The 26,516-nt window shown below is 53.2% G+C and overlaps 1 protein-coding gene across 8 annotated transcripts in view; it reads left to right on the top strand.

Annotated features, from left to right (window-relative positions):
• Positions 1-25,011, top strand: part of LOC133354537 (protein FAM13A-like) — a 65,165-nt gene extending 40,154 nt beyond the window's left edge. For 5 of the 8 annotated variants that reach the window (XM_061571437.1, XM_061571438.1, XM_061571439.1 and 2 more), the window contains 16 exons: positions 2,914-2,943; positions 3,669-3,839; positions 4,479-4,695; positions 6,369-6,481; positions 7,032-7,116; positions 8,716-8,829; positions 11,623-11,794; positions 12,273-12,477; positions 13,274-13,418; positions 14,201-14,282; positions 15,328-15,728; positions 16,766-16,849; positions 18,842-18,937; positions 19,065-19,345; positions 19,738-19,881; positions 20,693-25,011. In XM_061571437.1, coding sequence (XP_061427421.1) covers positions 2,914-2,943; positions 3,669-3,839; positions 4,479-4,695; positions 6,369-6,481; positions 7,032-7,116; positions 8,716-8,829; positions 11,623-11,794; positions 12,273-12,477; positions 13,274-13,418; positions 14,201-14,282; positions 15,328-15,728; positions 16,766-16,849; positions 18,842-18,937; positions 19,065-19,345; positions 19,738-19,881; positions 20,693-20,819 — 2,467 coding nt within the window. In that variant the 3' untranslated portion in view covers positions 20,820-25,011. The remainder of the gene's footprint in view (positions 1-2,913; positions 2,944-3,668; positions 3,840-4,478; positions 4,696-6,368; positions 6,482-7,031; positions 7,117-8,715; positions 8,830-11,622; positions 11,795-12,272; positions 12,478-13,273; positions 13,419-14,200; positions 14,283-15,327; positions 15,729-16,765; positions 16,850-18,841; positions 18,938-19,064; positions 19,346-19,737; positions 19,882-20,692) is intronic. The other 3 variants (XM_061571440.1, XM_061571442.1, XM_061571443.1) reach the window with 3 other exon arrangements.
• The last annotated feature ends 1,505 nt before the right edge of the window (positions 25,012-26,516 follow it).

Genomic DNA, 26,516 nt, shown 5'->3' with positions numbered 1-26,516 from the left:
ATTGAGTACGTATAGGCGAACGCAAGGGATACTGGGGCAAAAAATATATCCAAATTAATCTGTATGTGCATGGGCAGAATGAGATAAGATACAAAAGAATATCACAGCAGCCTAAGCATGGTCTGGATTGGAGCCCCCTTTTGAAACGAGCTGTGGACTGCGGAGCGCACACTGAAGTTCTTAAATAAGAACAGTCAACTTCTGGATGAAGGCCTTCCCGGGGACATTTCGCTTATGACTATAATTCACCACGCCGAGACCAGTTTTTATTCATATATTCGCTTGCCACTGATGTCAGCCGTGACTGGGAATGGAACTCGGGCTGCCGCTGTTGTTGTGCAGCGTGCTAACCACTACGCTACTGCGCCACCCCGGGTGCGGATTGCAAAACAAAGATGCTGTAGCGATCAGCGTTGTAACACCGTTGCTTCCTCAAACCTAATTTCCCTACATCTTGTAAATGTTTAATCTTGGGTTTTCCGGCACCACTATTCATGGTGTTTTTCATCTTGCGAAACAAGCATGTTCTTTGCTTACGTGTGTGCTTAATAGATTGTGCGTATGTTGCACTACTCTGCAAAGCGTAGTGCACTTTATCATCGGCCCCAGATTTAATCCGAACAAACTAAATGTGTTTAAGCATTCATCAATTGGCTGAAAGCATCTTAATATTAAGGAAACTGGAGAGCTTTGGCAGTTGTTGAGAGCCCCGGCTCACCCACCGCCTGGCTGCTGCCTTTCTGGTTTTCTGTGGTTCTTTGACAATTGTGAGCAATGAAGTTTGCATTAATGACGCCGCTGTATATATTTTAAAAAATTGGCAGCTCCTGCAAGTATTCTGCCGGTCCATCACCAATCTTGAAACAGCCGACAGAGCTCCTGAATTGTTGGCAGCAAAACTCCCCGCACAGATTGCAGCTTGCCCAGACCAACGCCCAGATCTGTATCGTTTTTGGGGAACATTGGCAATGGATAGATTCGGTGTGTATATATATAAAAAAAATACTTTTCTGCACATACTTGCGCAATTGCCACATTTGTATGTGTGCATGGCCACGAGCACGCGCACCCCGCGTGCGTCCGTGTGCACGTACGTCCGCATGTTTCTGCACGTGCGCGCGTTCATTAGCACTGTTCAATTCCCCCGACAAGTTGGGACACTCTGCCAGTGGACCAGCTCACTCACTCACCCGCAAGTTTAAAATGTTATCCACAAGCAATCGCTTTGAATCATGTTGCGCCCCACTCGAAACAAAGGCAGTGGACGGTGACACTTAGAAACTGTTGTTCCGGACGAGCTCTGTGCTCCCTCTGCTCACTCTGCCCGCTCTGCGCTCGCTCTGCACTCCTCTGCAGAGCGAGCCCCGTCGCACCCAACTGTGGATTGAGCGTAACTCTATTTTACACGCTTTTTATTAACTCGCTCTGTCTGTTGTTGTTGTTGTAGTCGTTGTCATTTATTGTTGTCGTTATTGTATCCTGAAATCTTGTAACTCAATTTTAACCCACTTCCCAATGTGGTATCGGCTGCAAACTTGGTATACTTATGTCATAGTGATGACAATACTATATTCTATCATAAAAAAAACATTTTTAAAAAAAAAAATTTTATATGTTATGTTTCAGCTTGGGTCTAATTGTCCACGGTCAACTGACGTTGGCTGTAATTGGCCACGGTCCCTTACGTTATGGCAAGCTTTGGGGCCACTTCCTGGAGTCGTGGAGTTTTGCCATTACTAGTACATTTCATATAAGCGTGTTTAAAATAAAGTTTTTTACATATTACTTGTTTAAATAGTAGGCATTTCCCCTCCCCCGCCTCTTAACAAGCACCCCGGGGGCACGGCCCTTACCTGTGCCCCGCCCTGCTACGTCACGTGATTAATGTTTAACTGTATCGCCGCTGGAGCTCGCAGCCAATATCAATACTAAAATCTAAGCGTCTGGGAAATTCGCAGCCAGTGCCCTTGGACTGCATCTGTGTCTGCGTGGCTGCCCATCTGCTCGTCCACAAATTCATTTATATATTTTTTGCTTGTCCAAAATGACCCTCGCAGGGTTCGCCGTGTCGCTCTTAAGGATGCCGCCCGTGTTGGCCACGGACAATGACGTGCGGAGGAAACGAGTGCATTGTGTCCGTCAGCGATAAACAGTGCAATTGTTTTCGAGGAGAGGAGTTCGCGCTGGAGTGAAGTGGCAGAAAGCATTCCATGTTCGGCCACGTCAGCTTTTCGCTGTGGAAAGTTCACATCGGAATGTTGCTAATGCCGATTGCGTTGCAGGCACGTTGTTGCATGCAAGAAGCCTGCCACGGTTCGGCTGTAGCATCTCGCTGTACCCGCGAGCGGCTGAGCACTTCTGCTGTAAACAACGGCGCCATGGGCACTCGTGCCGCGCCGTGTTTTGGTCATGGCCGTACGCAGCGCTCGTTTAGCAGCGCGCAGTTTTTCATCTCGCGCCAGCCACGCGGCTGATCCGATAAGAGGCTTTGTTTGTTTTTATGCTGCTGATTATTTATCCTTTGCTGTATTACTCCCAGCGTCATTGCTATTATTTTTGTTATTGTAAAAAGTTTCCAGTACCGTAGCGGAGTGGGGGGTGGGGGGGGGCGCCGTGCACGTACGTGTAGGTTTTTGCACACGCGAGAATTGGAATGCGGTGTTACTCGGAACATGGCACCGATTTACGAGCCTTGTGCGGCGGATTATGGGGTCGTGCTGTATATGCCGTCCCCGCCCCAATTGCCACTGCCGCCACACAGGAGCCTTTGGTCTGCTGTCACTCTCGGACAACGGGCAGCGTAGTGGCGCGGTGCCGTGTGTTGCGCAGCGCCACCTGTTTGCTCTGTGTGACTTCTCTCTCTCTCTGTTCTCACCGCTCCTGTCGACGTGTTTGGCGTCCGGGTGCCCACAGCATCTCCAGTCCGGTGCACAGCTCTGCTGAGTGAGTAAAACCCTCCGGTTTGATTTCGCAATGATTCCGCTGCCAGTCCATTTAGAACGCGTGGAGAGTTGTGGCTTTTTCTCTCTGGGTGCGAGGAATAATGTGATTTGCGCGTCTCATTTTGTATTCGAAGAATTGAAGTGTAGCCATAATCCACACTGCGTTGTGTGTCCCATGCATTCCTGCCGGCAGAATTTTGTCGGCTTTAGCTTGGAAAAACGTTGCTCACAAGCAACGCTGCGACATTGCGGACTTATAAATGCCAGGGCATTTTCAGTCATGCGGCGTGCGCATGTTTGGTGGTAGTAGTTGTAGAGAGCTCGCACTCAATGCACCCCTTGTCCTTTTGGACACTGCACGGAAAGCATTTGGCGTACCGTGGCGAGGCGCCAGGTCACAGCTGGCCCCGTAGGGGGCCCTGCCCCTCGTGTAACTTCCGCGCCCGTTCAGTGGCCGCGGTTATCAGAGCCATTTCACATCACAGAGCACCTTTCTTGGCTCTCCATGCCGCAAACATTAATGCCAATCGGTCAGCACTCGTTTTTTTATTGAGCCCTGTCAGTTACGCTGAGCGTCGCCGTGAAAGCCACGAACGACTGCCGGCGCGGTAGGAGGCTTCGCCCGGGGCCTTCTCACGTCTCCCGTGGGGGGCTCGCCACTCTGCCCCTAACCCCCCGGCCCCTAACCCCCCGGCCCTACTTGCGTGCCTCCCCCACCGCGTGCAGAGCTCTGCTGGAGCAAACCATCGCCAGCACGGTGGAGCAGCACCTCTTCGACACAGACGCGGGCGACGAGGGCGGCGGCGGCCTTTGGGACGCTGTGACGACGACCGCAGCCCCGTCGAGACCACGCCGGCGCCAGCTGAGATCCCCGGGGCGGGCGCAGGCGGCTGACTTGTGAGTCCACGAGACCCCCCCCCCCCCCCAACATGAATGCCCCCCACTCACCTCCGTTGAAGCCGCCTGCTTGCAGTGTTGGAGTAAGTTATTGTGGGAGCGAGGGCATTGCACTGCGCTAAATATCCAGCGTCCCAAGTTCGATTTCCAGCCATTGCCAACACCAGTGGTGATTATCTGCCCAGCCACCTTCATCTGTGGAGTTCTGACGTCAGTCATGCCATCACGCCGAGTGCCCAAGATTAGTTTAAAATGACCTAGGGGAGACCCAGCACAGGTTGAAGCATCAGTTCCTGCTTGTGAATGTTTATGTGGCCTGGAATTGACCTTTGGTGGCTGGGATCATAGCACAGCGTGCAAATCGCCAGACGCACACGCAAAATCTATCGTGATATTTTTCCATTGGATTTTCCCCTCCTTTCGTTCGTCACTTATTGACTTGCTGTCCGATTCCCTCTACTCTCCTCATTGCACTGGGTAAAGTTAAACCCCTTTCCACCGTCTCACTCTTCCCATCCCTGCCCTCTGTGTGCGTGTGTGTCTCTGGGTACTTTGTCCATTCGTCCGTTTGTCGGTGCGTCCGCGTGACCCCTTCACCCCCCCCTCCCCCCCGATACTCGCTCTCTCAAAACAACACAGCAGGGACAACACCAACAAGGTGAACATGCCCGCTTGCGAGGACTCCAACGCGGGCGCCCAGACGGACGGAGCTGCCAAGTCGGACGTGCCAAAGAAGCAGCGCGGGGACGGCGGCGCCACGAGCGGGAAGGGGCCTGGCACACCGGATGACCAGGGGGGCCTAAGAGCCAAGCGACAGCGGTCCAACAGCAAACGGGGCGGCCAGCCAGCGCAAGAGGTCAGCCATTTAAAAATACACTTTTGTTTTCCACTCCCAAATGCCAGCGGGCTCGTGCTGCGAGGTGAATCTTAACGTGCGGTGAAACCGAATGCCGACCGTTGACATGCGTCACCGTAGCCTCCGGCGTTCCGCTGGTTTTATCACAGAGCCATTGCGTTCCCGGTTGGAGCGCCGGGTTTAGGCCGAGACGGTGTTCGGACAGCGGTGCACTGCTCTGTTGGGCGCCGTTGCCGTGGCTGATGAGACCACCAGTTGTGACGCTTTGTCTTGGGTTCATACGTGGCAGCTGGTGTAAAGGACAGGAAGTAGGTTTGGGGTGCTTCCAAGTTGGTGTGAACCAGAGTAGCGCCGGCATTATTGTGTAGATCATAAGAGAACATGAGATGCGAGCACTATTATTGGGTTCACTAGGACGGCCCATAATAAGCTTACGCTAGGTTTTAATGCATTCCAGATGAAACAGGGATGCTTTTTTTATTAACAGGATTTTTTGCTTTGTTTTTTAGTTCATTTGTAAAAGGGGCAGAGTTCACTAATGCCTGGCCCGTGGCTTTCAGGATTGCATTGTGACATAAAAGAACAAATAAATGACTGAAAATGCAGTTCTAAAACTAAAACACCTTAGGAGGTTGGCAGAGCTTGTTTGCAAACATCAACGCGTTGCGTGAGAATGCGTTGCGTTGGCCAGCACGACGGGCCCCGTGCGTTTGGATGGGCGCAATGCATCTGTGAACGCAGAGTTTTGAGAAATTAAGTCATTAGAGTCACGTCCGTCATGAAGTTACGAAGGTGCACTTGACATTGACATTCCCGCATTTGTCACGCGCCTTGGTTCACTTGTGGCGCCCCCCGGGTCTAATTCCTTCCCCTCTGGGAGGCCGGACACCGCGGCGCGTTTGTGAAAATTAGTTTCCACGCGGGACTGGATCAAGGGCGCAGACTTTGTGCTCGCGTCGTATTGACCGCCGGGCACGTTAGCTATTTCAAGTGCGTGTGCATGCGCACATGCACGTGCTTGTTGGTAATAGCCATGGGTAGATTAATTATCGTGTGTTTATCGCACCGACTGCACTGGTGCTGATCCTACCCAGAACCACACCGGCAATTGAGCCAGGGGATCACCGATCAGATTTGGATCGCCACCGCCGCGGCTGCTGCTGCATCCGAGTGGTGACTTCCCAGTTGACCTGCCCATGACTTAGACTGCTTCCGTTAGTGCCGACTCTCTTGTTCGATCGCTTGTTTGCACGGCCGCTAACATCTTTGCACAGCTCATTCTGACACCACCGGTGACCCAGTCACCCGGTGTGTGTGCTAAGCAGGATCGAGCCGAGATAACGCTTGGATCGGCGACCACCGTGATAAATTAGTTTGTATAGTCTGCTTGCGGTGCCACGTTGTGTGGGCAGCAGAACAAATCCACCGTTGTCATTCCCACGCCTGCGCCCCCACGCCTTGGACCCCCACGACCCGCATGGCGTGTGGAGGCCCTCATCCAGCAGTAGCTCCACACGAGGGCTGTGCGTCTACTATCTGACACCGTAGCAGGACCTGGTATTTACAAACGACGCCATGGGGCGTCACGCATTAACCCTGCAGCGAGCGGTGCCAGGGTCGCTGCGGCGTTGCTAACGTGGCGTCCTCTCTGCGCTACGCGACGCTGTCTCCAGGCGATGGAGAGCGCTGGCCCGGGAGGGTCATGCGGGACCGGTCGGACATCCGCCACGGATTCGGAGACCGACATGGAGGAGGGGAAGCCTGCGAGCCGCGCTCTGCTGCCACCGTAAGAGACGCCGTGGTGCCGGTCACCGCGACCCTAGCGATGATACCGCTTTGGCTCATGAGCGCATTGGTAACACAAGCTGCGCCGCTAAGCCAACGGGAACTTGGTGATCGGTGAAGGACAGCGGGCTCATAGCAACTCGGCGATTCCACTCCTGTTTTAAGCAGTTTTCTGCGTGTAAATAGCGATTATCTACGATTCGTGCAAATTATAATTCTACAGTCACGGGATTACAGCACAGGTCCCAGAACCTGATGGTCACCGCAATAACATACAAGCATCACTTAGGCTGTGTTCTGGTTTCTAACATTCCTGCGAAGTTGTCCAGAGGATCGTTGGCGCTCGCCTTGTAGACGGCATGCTTTGGCGATTCCCTGCTGACCACGCAGCTGCAGCAGCAGGCTTCCATCTATTCTTGCGCACTGAGTCAAGAGGAAGCTGGATTAATATTTGCCAACGCGTGTTTTTCTGCCCCGCTTGCTGGTGGGGGTGGTCGCGGTGTATTTGTATTCGTGCGTGACGTCGTCGCTTTGCTGTTGACGATTGCTAGGGAAGAGGAGGAAGAGAAGAAGAAGATGAACATGAGTCAAGGGGAGGAGCTCGCCGACATGGTGAACACGACGACGCTGTCCTCGGTCAGTATGGTGACAAACACCACAACAACACCGAGGGAGCGCGAGGGGGGGGGGTGCGGGGGGACAGACCCTACGAGGGAAATAGCGCCCCTCGTGAGTGTCTGTTCGACGTTCCGTAACCACACGTACACACACCTGTGTACACACAACTACACGTAACGACAACTTTTTACACATTAATCGTTCAAGTCTTTTTTTACTTGTAGCTGAAAGTATTTTGCTCAACAACAATTACAACAACCGCCGTTCGACACCAAGTGGCGGTGACGTCACCACGGCGCCAGCTCTAGTTTTGCAGCAGAGGTCTCACCCAAATCCGTCTGGAGGCATTACCTTTTCATCAGCTGCGTAGCGCTGTGTGGAAGCTACCTGGCTGTGTCGCTCCATATGAAGCGCCGTGTCTTCCCGGCCATAGTTATGCCCTCCTTTCTCTATTTTTCCCAACACACATACACGTGAAGTCATGTGGTACTCGCAAGATGCGGCGACACATGGTGCGTGTCCACACACGGGCGAGTGAGTAGGTCAGGATAGGCTTGGATATCTGGCTCCCGGGGAAGGGTGAATGGACACGCAAGGGAATGGGCATCATGAAACATTTTGAGTAAAATTTTTAATTTTGGTTAAGAAATAATGAACACAAATTAAACCAGTTTATTTGACACTACGATACAATCCTAATCATAATAAACACGGGCCGCCACAGATCGGTGACATCTCTTGTTGTTACTGTTAGTTGCCACGGTGACGAGATGTTAACTGCCTCGCCTGGTATACAGGAGGTTGTGGGTTCGACCCTGATGCCTGTATTTTTGGAGTTTGCGTGTTTTCCCCATGGTCGCGTGGATTTTACTCCGGGTTTTTCCCTCCACATTTAGAAACAACATGCGTTTAGAGCAGTGGTTCTTAACCTTTACTGCAGCCTTGCACCTCCTTTGGTTCTCAGCTGTTAAACAATTTATAATGTTAATGAATATATAGGTTTGATGAAACAAAGTAGTTGTACTTACGTGATCATTCTTAATATAGAATTTCGATTATTTACATTCTAAATAAATCGGGCATGTCTTGCACCCCTATTTAGGGCATCTCGCACCCTCAGAGAGTGCGTGCACCTCCGGTTAAGAACCACTGGTTTAGAATATTTGACCACTATAAATTTCCACGTTATAAGCCAGTTCGTTGAGCTATCATTTGTGGCCAAGCCACTTCTGATAAAAAGAGTAATAGCGCAGTGGTGCCTTACCTGGTAGTAGTTGCCACGGTTGCTGTCTGTTGTTCCTTGCTCGCTCGTCTAAGTACTCATCGGTGCTGCTCAGTTGCTCCGTAGCTCGCTTGCTCTGCACCCGTAGTACCCTCCTGCCAGTCCCACGAGTGCTGTTCCTTCACCCGGTGACCCACAGAGCCTCCCCCGGCCTTCGCTCAAACACACATATATATGGGTGTCAACACATATATATGTCAGACATCCATGAAGACGTGAGCGAAAGTGAAACAAGACTCCTCCCTTGTCTTCTTAGTGAGAGAGAGAACCTGGCTCAGGATCAGGAATTGCGACGGTGGGTTTTGTTTTGTTTTTTTATTTGTGGTGTCACACAGCTGACGGCCAGTCGCGCCCCGCCGCCCCGCAACCGCCGCAAGCCGAGCCGTGGCACGATACAAAAACGTAGCCCTCTCCCGCCGCCGCCCCGCGGCACGGCTCCAGGGACCCCGGTGAGGCATCGGCCGCTCTTAACGCTGGCGGCAGGCGACCAACGGCGTTAGAGAAATCGGGCGCCGTTGCCGGAGAAGTAGAGAGGGGGGAGGGGCGTCCCGCGTCGCGACGGAAGTGTAGTCATCGGCGTGACAGATTTCAGCGTACACCCCAATCGGGGACCTGGGTGTTGGCTCGCAGATTGGCACTCATTAAGGGGAAATGTGGCCGTGTCTGCATTGCAGCTTAGGGTACTGTGTCGCATGCTTTCGGCAGGCAAGAGATTGAGCTGTGTTTGTCATAAAGCAGATCTAGTGTTTTCCACATTGTAGTGGTTATAATGAGTCATACGTTTGTGGCCATTGATAAGTTGATTGTGCTGTTAGGCCTTAATAAAGTAACTTGCCGCTCAAATGACCACGGGCTGATTCTCATCTCCTCTTTACAGTCCTGACCCTCAGAATTCCACATTCGTATGGCATGAACAAGTATGTCTACAGGACAAGCACTTTTTTCCTTCCTACAAAGTGTTACTTCATTGACCCCGGAGAGGTGAAGGGCTGAGTCGACCAAAAAGGCCAAAGTTTAATTCCAGGCTCTTTGGAATCTGGTTTTGAAATCTGTTCATTTATTCAGAGTTTAGAATTCATAAAAGGTTCATCATTGTTACGTGTATCTGGCAGGCACATGGGGAGCGGTAGTGGAGCGGTTAACACGCTGCACTACGAACCAAGCGACCAGAGTTTGATTTCTGCTCACGGCCAACCCCAGTGACGATTATCTGAACCGGTTCTAGGCCTCTCCTGAGTCGACTCGGCCTCAAATGAGTACCTGGTACGGTTTGTAAAACATCACCTCTGGGGAGGCAAAGGCAGCCGGGCGTGGTGCTGGTCACCCACTCCCTTGTGTGCTGTGCCGGCCTTCATAGGTCCTCGCTAACAGCACTTGCCCCAACAGTCTGTTAAGGCTTTTCCAGGGGATCTTTGTCTTTGTTTTGCACCGCAGCCTCCCACTGGCTGGAGTTGCATTGATTCCTGCCGCACATCCACTGCTTCCCCACCTCCGTGCATCAATGGTTTAACCGGACAAGCGACCGACGAGACGTGTTATGAAACTCCCTGTACTGCTATTGAGTCTCCTCGTTAATGTAGATCAACCGATGTAATTCTACATTGAGGCGGTTGCGCCAGATTATTGCGTCAGGAATAGCGGAGTGGGGAATCGTTGCGGCGATGCCTCCTTTGTGTTTGTGAATCGGCCATCGAGTCGTTATGTATTCCATGGTCTGTTTTGGGTGACCACAGTCGCATGCACCAAGCAACTGCATCTGCTGCTGTCATGGATTGTGCAGATGCAATTTAGGGGTTGTGGCCATAAGCTTTGTATAAAATCAAACCGTTGATTCTTTCATGAGGTGTTTGTTTGTGACTTGCTGTGAGCTCCCTTTGGCTTTCCAAGTATCACGAGGGTTGAAGTTGCTCTTGAATAGCAGGAACATTATAAAAATAGGCTTCCTTTCAGGTTGATGTTTCTCTATCACACCTGACAGAATTGTTGAGGTTGCCGCTGTTTTTAGAGGAATGTTTTCTTTAGTACGCATCTCTGACGTTCTTGTGGCTCAACGCGCAACCTTAACTGTGCACCTCCCGTTCTTGGGAGCTGTGCAGTTGGGGCAAAGCAGTTGCGTGAGCAGAGCGATCAAAACTCGCGCATCTCTGCATTGAGCTCCCCTGCTCAGCGATTGTCGCAGCCGGCGGTCGGAAACGTGTGGCAAGAGCGGCGTGTTGTGCCAGCGGCGTGTTGTACCAGCGGCGTTGGAAGCAATCGGCTCTTTACTAGAAAGTTAAATGATGTTACAAGCAGCGCGTGTGCTCTGAGCGAGCTGTAAGTGAACGGCACCGGCCGTATTAACACAGCCAGGCGGCAGTAGTGGCTACGCACATGGCCTGCGATCCAGCACTTTGGAGGCAGCGAGGGTTGGTGGGTCACCGTACAAGTGTTGTGAATCTCCCTTGCCGTGTGCGTCGAGGAGGTGCATGTATGCTGGCTCGCCAGGAGAAGGCGGTACGGCAAAATGCGGACGAATATCATCTGTCCCACCTGTTTGGGATAGAGATTTGCCCCCTCATACACATGGGTTTTATCCGGGTGCTCTCTTCCTCCCACACGTATAATCACTCAGTTTAAAATGTCTTAATATATACGCGCATCTCCGTGTGTCGCGGATTATGCCGCACCGTGTATTGCAGTTTCATAAATGCCGCCGCTCGATAAAAACTAAATCATTTTTATTATCAAGTCCATGAAAATGCTTCCTTTCGTTCACACTCAGGCATGGTGGGGTTGGGAACTGCTCTCGTTATGAATGGGTTTAAGCAATACAACGGCACCTAAATCGGTGCTACAATAGTAAATGAATTGTGCAAGAATCCGTTTTAAAATGACGAAAGAATTCATATTCAGGTGAGTAAGTGAGTAGGTAGGTGATGAAGCAGAAAATGGAACCAGTTTAATTTCCCCCAAAATAACAACAACGTTTTGCTTCCCGTCATTCAATGCAATGTCTTGACCGCCGATTTCTAGAAGCGTTTTGTTGAAGCAGGGAAACCCGTGACTGGTTTTTGTTCACGGGGGGGGCATCTCATCAGCAGGGCGCTGCCTCACCTAACACTGCCATTGGATTGTGCTGGCGATAGGGCTGGGGGCTCTCAACGATGGCCACGGTGGCCGCGTGGACCGCGGCCGGCGCGACCGGATGCTGGGTTCCACGTCTCACTGCCCCCCCACAACCCCTTTCCGTACTCCTGGCGTAGTGGAAGGAGGAAAACAACAACGAGGTGGTGCCCATGGAGCAAGAGCTGTCATCGGCATCTCCCCAACGGGGCCTCGGGGGACCCTCGCAGACGGCCGTGGGCGGCACCGCGCGCAGGACCGACGTTCCGCTGCTGGACCTGGCCGGCATCGCGCCAGACACTGAGTGGGGAGGTACGTACGCCGGCGTGTTTTATTTGTGCGCTGGGCACGGTGGGCTCACAAGGAACTCCCGACACACTGCTTAGCCCGCGGGCTTGGGCCCGCATGAGACAGTAAAGCTCACAAGCAGGCTGCTGAGCTGCTCGCGAGGGTTTTGATTGTGGTCCTCCTCGCATGTGCCCGTGTCTCCCACTGCTCACGTTCCCTCCCACACGCACACATCCCGACGTATTAAAAGCGTCACCTGTCTGTCCGTCCGTCTATCACACACCTAGAGGCGCGTTCACCAATGACTAATGCTGATTGGCAGAATCATAATCTTTATTTAGACTGGAGGAATCCAATGAGCCATGAAGCTCTTTTTCACATGTCCAGTATGGGCTGGTTGGCAAGCATGGATAATGATCTCTGTACGATCTACGATGCGTTCAGGCACCAAACCCCACGTCTACATGCGTGTGCCTTCCCCCCTGTCGCCTTGTGCCGGCAGAGCCGGTGCGGTTGTTCCGGGATTGGCGTTCGGAGTCGAGCGAGCCGCACCTTTCCCCCCGGCCCGGCCGCCTCATCCGCCGCCTCCTGGCAGACGAAGCGGACCCGCTGCTGTCGCCGCGTTGCTCCAGCTTCAGCCACTCGCAACGCTACCACACGGACCCCGAGGCGCCGCCGTCGCCACCCAACTTGCCCAGCTTCATGAGGTGAGGGGTGGGGTGGGTCGCCAGGACATATGTAGTTCTGTATGTACGTTCAATTTCGCACCGTACTAAACACAAAAAGCAGTTAGAAAGAAATTAGTTTTCAGTGGCTTCCTAACATCGGAAAGAAGAGCGTTCTAGATGGCCACAAAAGCGCAGATGGGACGTGTAAGGAATACTCTTTCCAGTTTATGTGGAGCGACAGATCTAGGGAGGCGATGGTAAAGCCCAGGGGTCACCTGCGGCTCTTGTGGGCAGGCATTTAATTAAAAAAATATTATTTACATTTTGAACACATTTTAACGTAAAGATAATTGATTAAATATGGCAAGGAATGGGTCACTATGAAATGTCTTGGTGACAATATCGGAAGGGTGCGGGGTGTGCGCATTGCAGGCGCCCAACCACACGCCACGGGACGGCAGGCTCCTGCCCCGGTGGCCTGCGGTGTGGGTCTTGGGAGTGGCCCACCGAGCCATGGTCCGCTGAGAGATACGGTTCGCCAAGACATTGACAGACAAAGATTTGGGTAGATAAGAGCTCTGTAGACTAGATCAAATAGATTTGTGAGATGAAAGGGAGGTAAACAAAAGGGAGGTGAGACCAGGCGACAAGGTGCAGGTTAGCGGTCACGTGTACGGACGTTGTAACATCACGACGACACATGACGGGGTATGTGTCAGTGCTGGCCGTGACACGCCCAGTCCTGTCACACGGCGTGGCCTGGTGATACATGTACCTACCTGGGCCGCAAAGAGTTCTCGGGTGACGAGGGGTGTGGCCTTTTCCTCCTCGGCAGGCCCAGGTCATCGTCGCTGGGCTCCCGCGAGGAGGAGCACGACAAGGAGGAGGTGACATCATCGCAGCTTTCGAAGCGAATCCAGAGCCTGAAGAAGAAGATCCGGCGCTTCGAGGAACGCTTTCAGGAGGAGCACCGCTACCGGGTGGGGCCCGCTCCTCTCCCCCCGCACCTTTCCCCACGCCTCTTCCCGTACCTCTCCCCCTGCACCTCTCCCCACGCCTCTCCCTGTGCTTCTCCCCGTGTCTCTCGCCACGCCACACAACTCTGCGATATAGGCAGGGCCGCCCAGAGGCTCCCCAGAGGTCCAGAGTAGAACACAACATGGGGCCTCTTTGCTCAATTTTGACAAATACCGGACCATTGCGAGGACCTGTTTTGTGTTAGGCCTCGGGCAAAGAACTACATTTTCCCCCACCCCCTCCAAGCGGTCCTGGTGATGGGCGACAGAAACTGAGCCGGCACGGCTGACATCCTGGTTTCGACTCCTTGGTTCAGCCACCGGTAGTTAAACCGGGTTCTCAAATTAAGCGAGTGGCTGGTGTAAGCCCCGTCATCAATGGACTGCTCGAATAAACACCCGTCATTATGTTTGGATTTTGAGTTAATTTGGCAAACGTTTAGATAATTAAAAAAGTTTAGTTTTCTTTAAAACTAATGCACGTGCAAGAGGCTGACGTGCCTCGCGGGGAGCCCTCGTTCAGTGAAGCAGGGAATGTTAGCGAGGGGCCCCTCCCGTTGTGATCGCGTTGTGCTGCGGGTTGTTTGGCGTGACGAACAACATGCGGCACAACCCATGCATGCAGCGGAGGGCTACGCAGCACAGCTATGAAACCTACACAGTGATATTCGCGAATACTAGAAGAGGTGGCGGTGATGATGATTGACAACACCCCCTTGGTGTTGTGTGTTTGTGTGTGTATGCAGCCGAGTCACAGTGATAAAGTCACCAACCCGGAAGTTCTCAAGTGGATGAACGACCTTGCTCGCTCGCGCAAACAGCTCAGAGGTGACGTCTCCACTCGCCGCGTCACCGCCTGCAGATTTATCCTTTGCTTAGAGTCAAGCTGAGTGCAAGTCATGCTTAGTATGAGTTACACTGTGTGTGAGTCATACCGGGTGAATCACTCTACCTTCGCCACACTCCTGTGACAAATAATGCTGCCACAGTGGTGGTGTAATGGTCGGCACAGCGGACTTGCAATACAGAGGTCGCCGGTTCAATTCCATCGATCGACAGGCCGCGTGTGGTGGGATAAAGTGTGGGAACTCCCACTTCTGGCTGGTGTGGAAGAGTTGGCCATAAACTGCCCTCTTAAAGAGAAGTTTATCTAGAGCTCCCTAATGCAGATGACTTTCTTACCAGCAGTGCTGTGAGCCAGCGGTTGCAGGGCTGTGCCTTGTTAATAGCAAGGGTGTGCCTGTCGTGCGTGTTTTGCGTGGGCCCCAGCTGGAATGCGAATGGGCGGTGTGTACTGTGGGGAGTGGAGTGTCAACACCGGCGAGGAGATGACAGAGGCTTTGGGATCGTGGTTTCTCCTGCAGTACTGCGCACAGACACACACAGAGCTCACCGCAGTCAGCTTAGAATCCCAGATGTGAAGATTACACCTATTGCAGCAGTGAGATGAACAAGAGCGCTCGCGTTCACCTCAGTTAACTCTCATGAGCGCATTAAGTGCACAGACAAGCATGGGGGATTTACATGTTTGGCTAGAATACGATGACTCATCGCTCAATACGATGAGTCATCGCTCATGGTATCGAGCATTAGAGACGAGGAAGTGGCTCGGGCAGCACGAGCCACAGGAAGGGACAATGGCCGGTTGTCGAGACTATTGGTGGAGCAAAAGATGCAAGGAGGCAACACGGATGCGGTTACACCCTCCCCCCGTGGAGATGGAGCTCGTTCGCAGGAGCTAGACTTGGATCCTTGCATCGCGAAACCGACTTGGGGATGACTTCGTCCAGCAGTGGATAGATCATGGCCGACGATGGTGACAATGGTGACGGCTAACCAACGTAAACCTGCTGGTGTTGCTTTGTAAACACAGAGCTCAGGCTAAAGCAGTCGCAGGAGGAGACGGTGAGTGGCAGGGATGCCCTAACGCGACAGCGCAGCAACACCCTCCCGCGGAGCTTCGGCTCCAGCCGGCCCTGCGAGCTGAGCCTCCTCCCGGAGTTCCCTACGGTGGAGCTGCCCTCGGCAGAGGTCCCCTCGACGGAGGCGCCCTCGGCAGAGGCGGACACGCGGGAGGGGACGGTGCGGGAGGACGGCTCCCCCGCCGGATCCCCCAAAGCCTCGCGGCGAGGCACGGAGCAGCCCAAGCTTGCCCACAGGCCCACGGCGGAGAAGCCTAAGGCGGAGAGGCCCACGGTGGAGCAGACGATGGAGGCGATCGAGCTCCGTCTGAAGGAGAAGAGGCAGCAAGCGGCACGACCGGACAGTCCCAAGGTTAGCGGCTGGCCCCGAATACATGGCTTGCACTGCGACACAGAGTGCGTGTGTGTTACGCAGTGTGGGGGCTAGTGTTCGACTCTACCTGAGGCAGTGTACAAAAATCTGCACTTGGGAGTCAAAGGCGGCCGGGCGTGGTGTTGGCCACCCACTCCCTCGTGTAACGTTCAGACCTTCATAGGTGCTAGCTAACAGCACTTGCCCCAACGGTCTGTTGGAACCTATACGTTGGATCTTTATCTTTGGGGGCTAATGCTGATGGTGAGCGCCTATTAAGGCTGGCTTAAAAGGTGATGGAGTGGTGTGGCCATCGGTATGCATGCCTGGCTGCCTTAGGGCATTTCCACTAATTAGTAAAAATCTCACAGTCAAAATATCAAAATCATCCCAGCAATGCCTATTGGGGGGGGGGGTCATACTGAAGGCCTTCATTCATCTGTATGTTCACAATATCTGCACTTTATCTATTGGACATGTTTGGCAGTATAATAATTATGAAAAAATATTATGCTGGCAAAAGGTCCCATAGATCTGAGTGCTCACCGCGAGCTATTAATGCTTTGATATTTGCATCGCCATTGTACTGTTCACCTTTTGCCATTCTCTGGTCTAACACCGGTGAAACAAGGCTATAATAAAGTCTATCTCTCGTGTAGGCCAATTATATCAAATATATTCTTGGAGTATGTTTGTTTCCATATTTTACCACAAGCGTGTGTGGTTAATGCAGACTTGATGTCTTGCAAAAGGTGTGTTATTGCCAGAAAGGATAAACCCTCTTCTTTTTTCATCATATCTGGCTTTATTACAGACACATTCAGAGCTTGGACGCACACATGATACTGCTTCCGCGATCACTATGCGAGCGCAGTGCACCCACTGCCACCGCAACCCCAGAGCAGATGCGCGCTGCGCAGCGGGCAGCCGTGCCCGTCGATCCAGCTGACGGCTCGTGCGGGCTCAGTGTGGCTCTCCCCCTTGGGGCCGGGAGGACGTTCCGTAGCGACACGCGCTTTGCGTGTTGCCTCTCGCAGGAGATGACGAGGGAGCAGATCGCAGCCGAGAAGGTGGCCATCCAGAAGAGCCTGCTGTACTTCGAGAGCATTCACGGCCGACCGGTAACTACCTCCTCCCGCCTTTTGTCCACACCCAGCTTGCCCGCCTCACGCCCGCCGGGTCCACGCAAAGGCAATGGGGCTTTACGTTGGCGAGCTGTTATCTTTCTTGCCGGGTATACAAGAAATTTCGATTTAAAGCTTTCGTGACTGCAGGGATTCATCTTCTTGGTTATTTTGGTAAAGTCACGTAGAAGGGAAATAATAAAATAATAAAAATATAACATAATAAAATCATTCTTACGGGGTATACAAGAAGTCGTGGGTTCTATCAGGATCCCTGACGCCTGCTGTATATTTTGGAGTTTGCATGTCTCTCCTCGTGGTCGCATGTATTTTTCTCCGGGTCCTCTAGTTTTTCCCTCCACATATGAAAACATGCAATAAATGTCCACGTGATTAGCCACTTCATTGAGCTATAATTTGTGGCCAGGTCGCATCTGAAAAAGGGTTAAATAGCTCAATGGGCCTTACCTGGTTGATTAAAAAATACTAAAATTTTCATCGTTCATAGTTTAATGAGACTCAAAGATGCGATTCAGAGGCGCTCCGCAATTTTCATTGCCAAGTTGATTGCAACCCCGGTGGAGTTTCTTCACCAGCAACTACCTTCGCGTTCATCCAGCAGAGGATGCTTATCAGTCCCTCCAGAAAAACGTGATTATGCGATCGCAAGATTCCACGCAAAATCAGCCAAAGTCCGCATATTTATGCGGGGGGCGCGTTTTTTCAAATACGCCGCACTTTCGCCGCATAAATTGCAGATTTCCGCGCGCAAAATATGCGGGCTTGCATGATTTCATAATCCCCGCATTTTCGTTGCAAAAAGTCACATATATCTTAGCAGAAAGTTGAAAAATGTTGCGTTTACTTCACACAAGCGCAGCCATTTCCCCTGTTGCCATGGGAACGTTATGAAGTGTTAGAGGCTACGTAGTTAGTTTTATTCAGGAGTTTATGCAACTTTACAGTTGTAAGATTGCACTTTTTTGTTAGTAGTATGTACATTTACATTACTGTAAGACTGTACTGTTACTGTATTGCTTACGTTACTATGCACTGAAAACACTTATTTTAACAGAAGATGTCTGTTTTGTATAGCTACCTCTGTAAAACAGGAAGCACACATTTTATTTTTTTATATTTTATTTATTCATTTTTACAGAAGTTGTAGCATATTCATTTTGTAAAGCTACAGAAATTGTTCGACTCAATGTTTTGTAAGTTTGAGCCATCTGTTTGTTAAGGTCTGAAATAAAACAAGATGAGAACTTAAATATTCCCAGCACTTTCTGTGATGTAGTATGCTTGCTTATCATAGGAAGTAATAAGAAATGACTCTTTACATTAAAGTAGTAGCCGAGTGAATAGGGTGTTGGGGGAATCACTTTTTTTTCTCTTTTTCATCAAACCGCAGTTCCCGCAATTTAATCGCATAAAATTGCATAAATATCCCGCATATTCCATCGCATTTTTTAAGAAAACGTGCCGCATAATCAACGATTTTTGCCCGCAACAATCACCAAAAAACTCCGCGTTTTTCTGGAGGGACTGGCTTATGCTGCTGTGAGTGGAATTGTTGATTTCCCCTCAGCGTCTTGGTGATGCGGTGGCGTTTAGATGCCACGTTCAGTAAAGCGGTGATGCAGCTCTCCACCTGTTCATAAACTCCTCTGCTGAGTGTGAATTGGTGTAGGCTTAATCCCCAAAGAAGGCAGGAGGCATTCTATCCCATCCCCCCATGTTGTTGCTTACTATTTGGAGAGCACAACTTGACTCAAACTTGCCTGGCCAGTCCACTTGCCCGCCCGATAAATTACCTTAAGATTATACCCACACACACGCATGATAGTCCATTGACAGAACCATTCCAATAATCGCGTCAGGTGTGCTCGCAGGCCAGGCCATCGCGCTACCTTGCGGGTTTGTTATTTGGTGTGCTGTGGAGTAGCACGTATTTTGTCTGCCTGCCTCTGTGCGCGTGCGCCACTCCAGACGACGCGCCTGGAGAAGCACAAGGTGAAGCCACTGTACGACCGCTACCGCTCCGTCAAGACGCTGCTGGTGCGAGCGCGCGCCATCCCCATCATCGTAAGCGCTCCACCGCTCGCCCCCACCTCCTCGGTTTGCCGCGTTCTCTCCGCACCACGTCCCGGCCGGCTGTACCTATCGGCGGTGAACCTAACGAGCCAACAAACGAACGAACCGTGCGTCACAGGAGGAGGAGGAGGGCACGGATGAGGAGGACGACGGCAAGGCAGTTCGCGCGACGCGCCCGGCCCCGGCGCAGGAGCCGCCGGCGCCGGCGGCACCCACGGCGGTGGCTCCAGTGACGTCGGCGACGCCACCGCCGTTTGCGCCACGCCGCCTTCTGCCGGAGGACGAGGAGCAGGACACGGACGGCTTCGTTTCCCCGCTGGAGGAGAGCTGCGGCAGCAGCTGCAAGCTGGCGCGCGTGCGGCCCGACCCATCGCTCTCCACACTGCACGCCGCCTCGCGGTACGAGCCGCGCACACGCAGCAGGGGAACGCTCGTTTGCGTGCCGCATGTGGGGGGCGGTCGTGCTGCTGTATCTGTGCGCGTGTGGAGAGCGGTAGTGCAGGGGGTTAGCACGCTGCGCTACGAATCCGGCGACCAGAGTTTGATATCCGCTCATGGTCAACACCGGTGACAATTATATGAACCGGTCGTGGGCCTCCTCTCGTTCGACTCAGCCTCAAATGAGTACCTGGCACAATGTGTAAACACAGCCACTCTGTAGACAAATGTTGCCGAGCATGATGCCGGCCACCCGCCCCCTCGTGTGCCGTGCCGGCCTTCATAGGCGCTCCTCGCTAACGGTCTGTTGAGGCTATATACGAGGGGGATCTTTGTATTTTTTGTGTGCGCAGGGAGGAGTTGATGGAGCACCTCCGCACCACGCGCTCGGACAAGCGCCGCCTGCGCAAGCTGCTGCGCGACTTTGAGGACTCGTTCTACCGGCACACCGGCCGGTACGGGCAGCAGGCCTCGCCGCAGGCCCCACTCAAGTCCAAGTATGTCCCTGCACGCGGCCGTGCTCGGGCAAATGCCCTCATCTGGTGGACATTCCACATTCCTATATCGGGAGATCCTTTACGGTAAAGTAAAAGGAAGTATGTATGTATGTTGAACTTCTTTCGCACCGTACTTAGCCAACTCCACTAATCGAAGGTGCGAAGGAAGGACAACAAATGAAATACAAATAGCAATTTTAAAGAAATTAGTTGACAATCTACATTATTTAAAAGTGCAAAGCTCCAGTGGCTTCCTAATATCGGAAGGAGGAGTGTTCCAGGCGGCCGCAGAAACGCATCTGAAACCGCACGATGCAGTGACCATCATTGCTCGATGGCTATATCCAAAATCCGCTGCTCCGGGGATGGCCGGATGACAAGTTGCTTGCAGTGGACGCCAGATGCAATTTGTGGATACTGACAGTGCGTTGCTCATTACTACCGGAAGCAGAGATGGTCTGGCTTGGATGGTGCCGGCCCCACCGTCTTTTGTGCATCATGCAGCCTTAATAGACGCTCGCTGACAGCACAGCAACCAAGGCTCTCGATCAAAGCCCCCAGTTTATGCTCCCTTTCCCCCTCGTGGGAGGTCACAGTTAGTGATAGAGATGCACCTCTACAAGCGATATGTTGGGAAATGTTTATTTTCCGTCCGATTGTTGGAGACGACGCGGGAATGCGTCCGTCGACAACGGGACGCCACGCATCTCTGTCAGCCGCTTGAGGACGGCGTGAGCGGCGCAGGCGCGGCATTCACCGGGGTGGGTGGAACTGAACGCTTGCGGTGCCGCGGTCCCCACGCTGCGTGCAGGAACGTGGCAAAGGAGGACCGCTCGACGCTCGCGGAGCAGTACACCGAGTACAAGCACGCCAAGGCGAAGCTGCGCCTGCTCGAGGCTCTCATCGGCAAGCAGGGCACGAGCGCTGTCACCGTCTAACCACGCTTCGGCCGTGACGAGGGCGGTCCCGCCAACTCGCCTGGCCGGCGACAACCACCTAGCAGCGGTGGCGGGAGCGGCAATGGCGCACTCCTCTCCAGGAGCCGTCGTGCGTCGAGTTGTGTTCTTGCCATCGACCACGCAGTGTCTGTATGCGCGTGTGGGCGCGTGTCCGAGTTCTACTCACCTCTCAGCCAACGACAGCAACACCACGCAAACAACGCATGCGCTCGAGTCAGTCGTTACCATCTCCTCCTAACTTTCCCCTAACTGGTTACCACCAGAAAGAGCCGCTAATAAAATCCTCTGCGGTAGGCTCGGTCTTTCGCCCGTCGCTCTCCGTCTCGTGCCTCCTCACTCCCTCACTCTTGTGTACAATAGGGAGTGACTTTCATCACAGGTCGGGCTGACCGGCATTTTCTCCCGCCCGGTTCACATTGCTTTACGTTTTCTGGCCCTTCCTCTCGCTGCACCCCAAAACCCCTATCCCGTGTGAACCACGCACGGTGGGTGAGAGTTTTAACCGTCGAGAGAAAACGTTCATGGTCGACAATGCAAATTCATCCATCGGATCTCCACCCAGATTTTTGGGTGGATTTCTTGTTTTAAGAAAATACATAAATTATAAAAAAACAACACCAAGTGTTGAAGCCAAGTCACTTGACCTAATGAAGTTGCACGCCGTGACGCCACTGGTGAACGCCAGCGGCGGGGCAGTGCATGACCCGCAGTCTGCTGCTGCTGCCTGCCACTAACACGAAGTGCGTCCTGGTGATTGCAGGGGGGAGAGGAGGCGGCGTCACGTGGGTCGCTCGGAGACGGAGCCCGCGTCGTGTTTGGTTTCCATGGCCGTGAAGCGTTTCACACGGCGTGGTGCGGCAGTCCCTTCCTCCTTTCACTCGCTCTTCTCCCCGGAGTGTCCGCTGCTCCCCCCCCCCTGCAAACCCCATCCGTAGCTGAAACGTTACTTGTTATACAAGTTTTCTTTGGATTTCTTTAATCTCGTATTCTACAGCCGCGAGCCTCAGCGGAACTGGACGCCGTCAATCGGAATCCTCCCCGTTTTACAGAACACCCGCCCCACGGCCAACACCACGACCGCCACCACTGGTGCAACCACCGCTACCACCGCCGCCCCATCACACCACCACCATCATCACCGCCACCATCGCCGTCATCAACACCGTCGCCGTCTCGTCCCGCTAGGGAGGGAGGCGCCGGCGAAGCGTCCGGAGCGGTGCCGCCCGGCGCACTTGCCAAGCAGCATGCGCTTTTACGTAGTCCGTCGTGCCCAGTGGGTGAGCACGCTTTGTATCGTGGGGCAGCGTCGTGGCCGTAAGCGGCCCGATCCTAACGCGTCGCTTTCTGTCGCTGGACACGCGTGAAAACTGCTGGCGATTCATAGCAGTTACGAGTCGGTCACCGGCTTTTGAAGGAAAAGAAAGTGATTGTTATTGATTCCATGTTAAGATTAACTTAAGCTATCCTGAACATTGTGAAGAAACTGATTAAAACTATGATTATTAATGTTATGCTAAAATAGTTTTGACATGATTAACACTAGCCGGCAAACATTGCTTTCAACACACAGTAGAACTATAAATAATAAATTAAAATTTTCGGGTGGTAGTTATTGTAAACTTTTTTTAAAAACGTTTGTTGGGCACTTTGACAATTCATTTATATCGACAAAAAGCGGAAACTTTTTTTTTCCCGTTGATTAAATGGAGCAAAATCGACTCAAGTTAATGCCTCGCTAAAGTGACAGCTGATGGCAATACTGACTCGGCCTGCATCGGACCGTAACGAGATTAGAGCCTTGTCTGGCCTTGCGAGCGAAACTAAATTGATGGCGTTAGAGGCCATGATTTGGAGCTCGGGCTGAGCATTAGTGCCCGAGTAGAGCCCCCCCCCCCCCCCCCCGCGTTTGTGCTGACCCCGCGTGTAGCCGTATCGCGTGTGTGCGTGTTAGCTGTGATTTGAGCCGTGTGTGCCCCTCGAGTGTCGCTGGCCGTCAGTGTTAGAGGAGCGCAGTGCGCCGCTGTCGGTGCGAACTCGGCGTCGGGGAGGCGGATGCTCGCGCAGTGGGTCCCCACCTCACCGCACGCCGCCCCCCCTCACCAGCCAGAGCTGCGATGACGTGAGAGTAAAGCTCAACAAAATTGAGCCCCCACAGATTCTGTTCTGAACATGCGATCGTAACTAAAGCTGTTCCGAAACAAAAGCAGATGAGTTGAGTTCGTTCTGCTAACCGGGCCATCAAGAGGTCAGCAGGTGCACCTTGGTGACAGAGAGTTAGATGGCCTTCCTTCTGCGAGACACGGATTTGTTTGTGTCTCTCGCGAGCTCCGTCTGCACTGGAACGAGCCTGGTCAGAACTATTTCCCGAGTTTGAACGCAGCTTCAGAGGGCTGTGCGGTGACCCCAGTAACTGGGGCGAACGCCTCTCCCGGCGTCTCTCTGCCCTGGGTCTAGACGCGTCGCGTACGGCTGTGCTCCCAACCATCCCCGTGGAAATGCGGGGGTAGCTCGTGAGTGTCGTGGAAACGCGGGTTAACCAGCACCACGTCCCTTCGACGTCACCTATTCGCCCCTTGCCTACGAGTTCACCTCCCATCGTGCATCGATGGGATGGGATAATTTGGAAAAAAAAACACAAACCTGTCTAGACTTTGGCATGAAGCGACGTTCTATTTTTTTAAGCAAGGTGGCATCTCATCGACGCCCCCCCCACCCACGAGGTCACACCCCGTGCCCTCCAGTGTGCAGCGGCAGAAGTACCAGCAGCGTGGCCATAGCGGTGGTGGTGTTGCGCAAGACGTCGCGGCGAGTGCGCGAGGCTCTTGCAGCGGCATCCGACCTCTGCTCTCGCTCTCCCGTCTCCCTCCACCCGTCCATCCCGAGCTCGCTCCCAGAACAACGCGGTTTCGATGGACGATGACGAGCGCTCGGGGGGGGGAGGCCGTGGTCGCGCGGGCGCTCGGACGGCCTGCGACCTCGAACCCCTCCTCCCCTCCGCCGCGCGCCGCGTGACGGCACCAGCCGCGGACCTGGGTTCTCGGTAGCCGCCTCACCTGGCGAGGCGGTTTCGCCAAGCTCGACAATTTCACTATTTATTGAAACGGGAGTGTGGGTTTTGTGTGCACGTGCACTACACTCCGAACCCGGCCACCCGAGTTCGATTCCTGCTCTCGGCCACCACCAGTGACGATTATCCGAACCGGCCATGGGCCTCCCCTAGGGAGTACAAAGGCGGCCGGGCGTGGTGCTGGCCACCCAATCCGCCATGTGCCGTGCCGGCCTTCAGAGGTGCTCGCTAGCAGCACTTGCCCCGACAGTCTGTGTTGGCTATGGGGGGGGGGGGGATCTTTGTTTTCCTTCGTTAGCAAGAAAACGGTCACCGAGTGGAGCGCGTGCTGTTGGGGTTTTGCTCGCAAGGTAAATTCAACACCGTGAACCGGTTAAGTCGAGCCGCGAGACAGCGGCACAGCGAGGGAGCCACGCCCGTACGCCCGGGACGCGTCTGCGCATTGGGCCAAACGCGGGCTGCCCGAGCCGACTGAAACCGGCGCGCTTGGCGTTGGCGCCGACGCTCGCTTTGCGCCGCACTGGAGGAGCGCCCCTCGCCACCGCATGCAGCCACACGTGGCCTCCCTCGCGACTCCCCCCCCCCCCCCCCTTTAACATCCCCCATGGTGCCACCTCGGCCAAAACTCGGAACCCTCTCCCCCACCACGCACGGGGCTGATGATGCCCTCGGCTCAAACAGCCGAGCAACTTGTTGGTTCTCTTACCTGCTTGCGTAACGATGATAATAATACTACTCATCGTAACAGCAAGTGGGAGAGAAGATGTCGTCTCTGTCCATTGCTCGGCGCTGAGAACCCAGGTTCCTGCTGCTGCCGCTGGCGTCGTCGTCGTCTGCCGTGCGCGCCGCGCGTGCCGTTTACGAGCTCTGCGGAGCTCTCGTCGTCCTGAATGTTTCCCCTCCCGAGTATTATTACTATCTTCATCATCATCGATCGCTTGTTGTTGTTATTGTCATTGCTGTTCTATTTTTTCTAAAATATATATACAATGTGTTGATACTGACTTGTTGTGACAAAGTTAAGGTTGTTTTCGTAATGTATTCTCTTTTTTTATTTTCCTTCCCCCAAAGAATAACGAATAAACCCCCACCCCGGTCACTGTTTGGCAATGAGTGTGAGCAGTTGATGATGTGTGGGCGCTGATGCTGAGTGTGGTTGCTCGGTGCCATCCCCAGCGTGACTGCAGCTGACATGAGCCACGTTGGAGCATTGGTGCTCATCTCTTGTTTACAACATTCAAAGCCAGTGGTCGAAATTCCACGTTCCTATGTCCGTGAGAAGGGGGGGGGGGAGTTGATCCATCAGACACCCACTGTTTATTTCCGTACAGTGGCACTCATTTTATCGACCCCGGAGGAAGGGATGATGGGCTGTGTCAATCCCCCGAACCAGGATTTGAACTCACGACCTCCCCAATAGCGAGGAGCTGCTCGCTGCCCCGCCGGGTCACCGACTCGGGCAGGTTGCGACCACGACTCGCACACCAAGTGTGGCTCCTGCACTTTTAACTCGTCTAGATTGAAAACTAATTTATTACGTCTTTTTGTGTTTAGTTTGTTCTTTCCCTCGCACCTCTGATTAGCATGTACACAGCATGCACACAGCCTGTACACAGCATGCACACAGCATGCACACAGCCTGTACACAGCATGCACACAGCATGCACACAGCCTGTACACAGCATGCACACAGCATGCACACAGCATGTACACAGCATGCACACAGCCTGTACACAGCATGCACACAGCATGCACACAGCATGCACACAGCCTGTACACAGCATGCACACAGCATGCACACAGCATGCACACAGCATGCACACAGCATGCACACAGCATGTACACAGCATGCACACAGCCTGTACACAGCCTGTACACAGCATGCACACAGCCTGTACACAGCATGCACACAGCATGTACACAGCCTGTACACAGCATGTACACAGCATGTACACAGCCTGTACACAGCATGTACACAGCATGTACACAGCATGCACACAGCATGTACACAGCCTGTACACAGCATGTACACAGCATGCACACAGCATGTACACAGCATGCACACAGCATGTACACAGCATGCACACAGCATGCACACAGCATGTACACAGCATGCACACAGCCTGCACACAGCATGCACACAGCATGTACACAGCATGCACACAGCCTGTACACAGCATGTACACAGCATGCACACAGCCTGTACACAGCATGCACACAGCATGTACACAGCATGTACACAGCATGTACACAGCATGCACACAGCCTGTACACAGCATGCACACAGCCTGTACACAGCATGCACACAGCATGCACACAGCCTGTACACAGCATGCACACAGCATGTACACAGCCTGTACACAGCATGTACACAGCCTGTACACAGCCTGTACACAGCATGCACACAGCCTGTACACAGCATGCACACAGCATGTACACAGCCTGTACACAGCATGTACACAGCCTGTACACAGCCTGTACACAGCATGCACACAGCCTGTACACAGCATGCACACAGCATGCACACAGCCTGTACACAGCATGCACACAGCCTGTACACAGCCTGTACACAGCCTGCACACAGCCTGTACACAGCATGCACACAGCAT

Source organism: Lethenteron reissneri, chromosome 47 (genome assembly GCF_015708825.2).
Source record: "Lethenteron reissneri isolate LAM-NWPU_2019-01 chromosome 47, ASM1570882v1, whole genome shotgun sequence".
NCBI lineage: Eukaryota > Metazoa > Chordata > Hyperoartia > Petromyzontiformes > Petromyzontidae > Lethenteron > Lethenteron reissneri.
The sequence above is the reverse complement of the archived record's forward strand: the minus strand, read 5'-3'. Positions and strand labels throughout refer to the sequence as shown.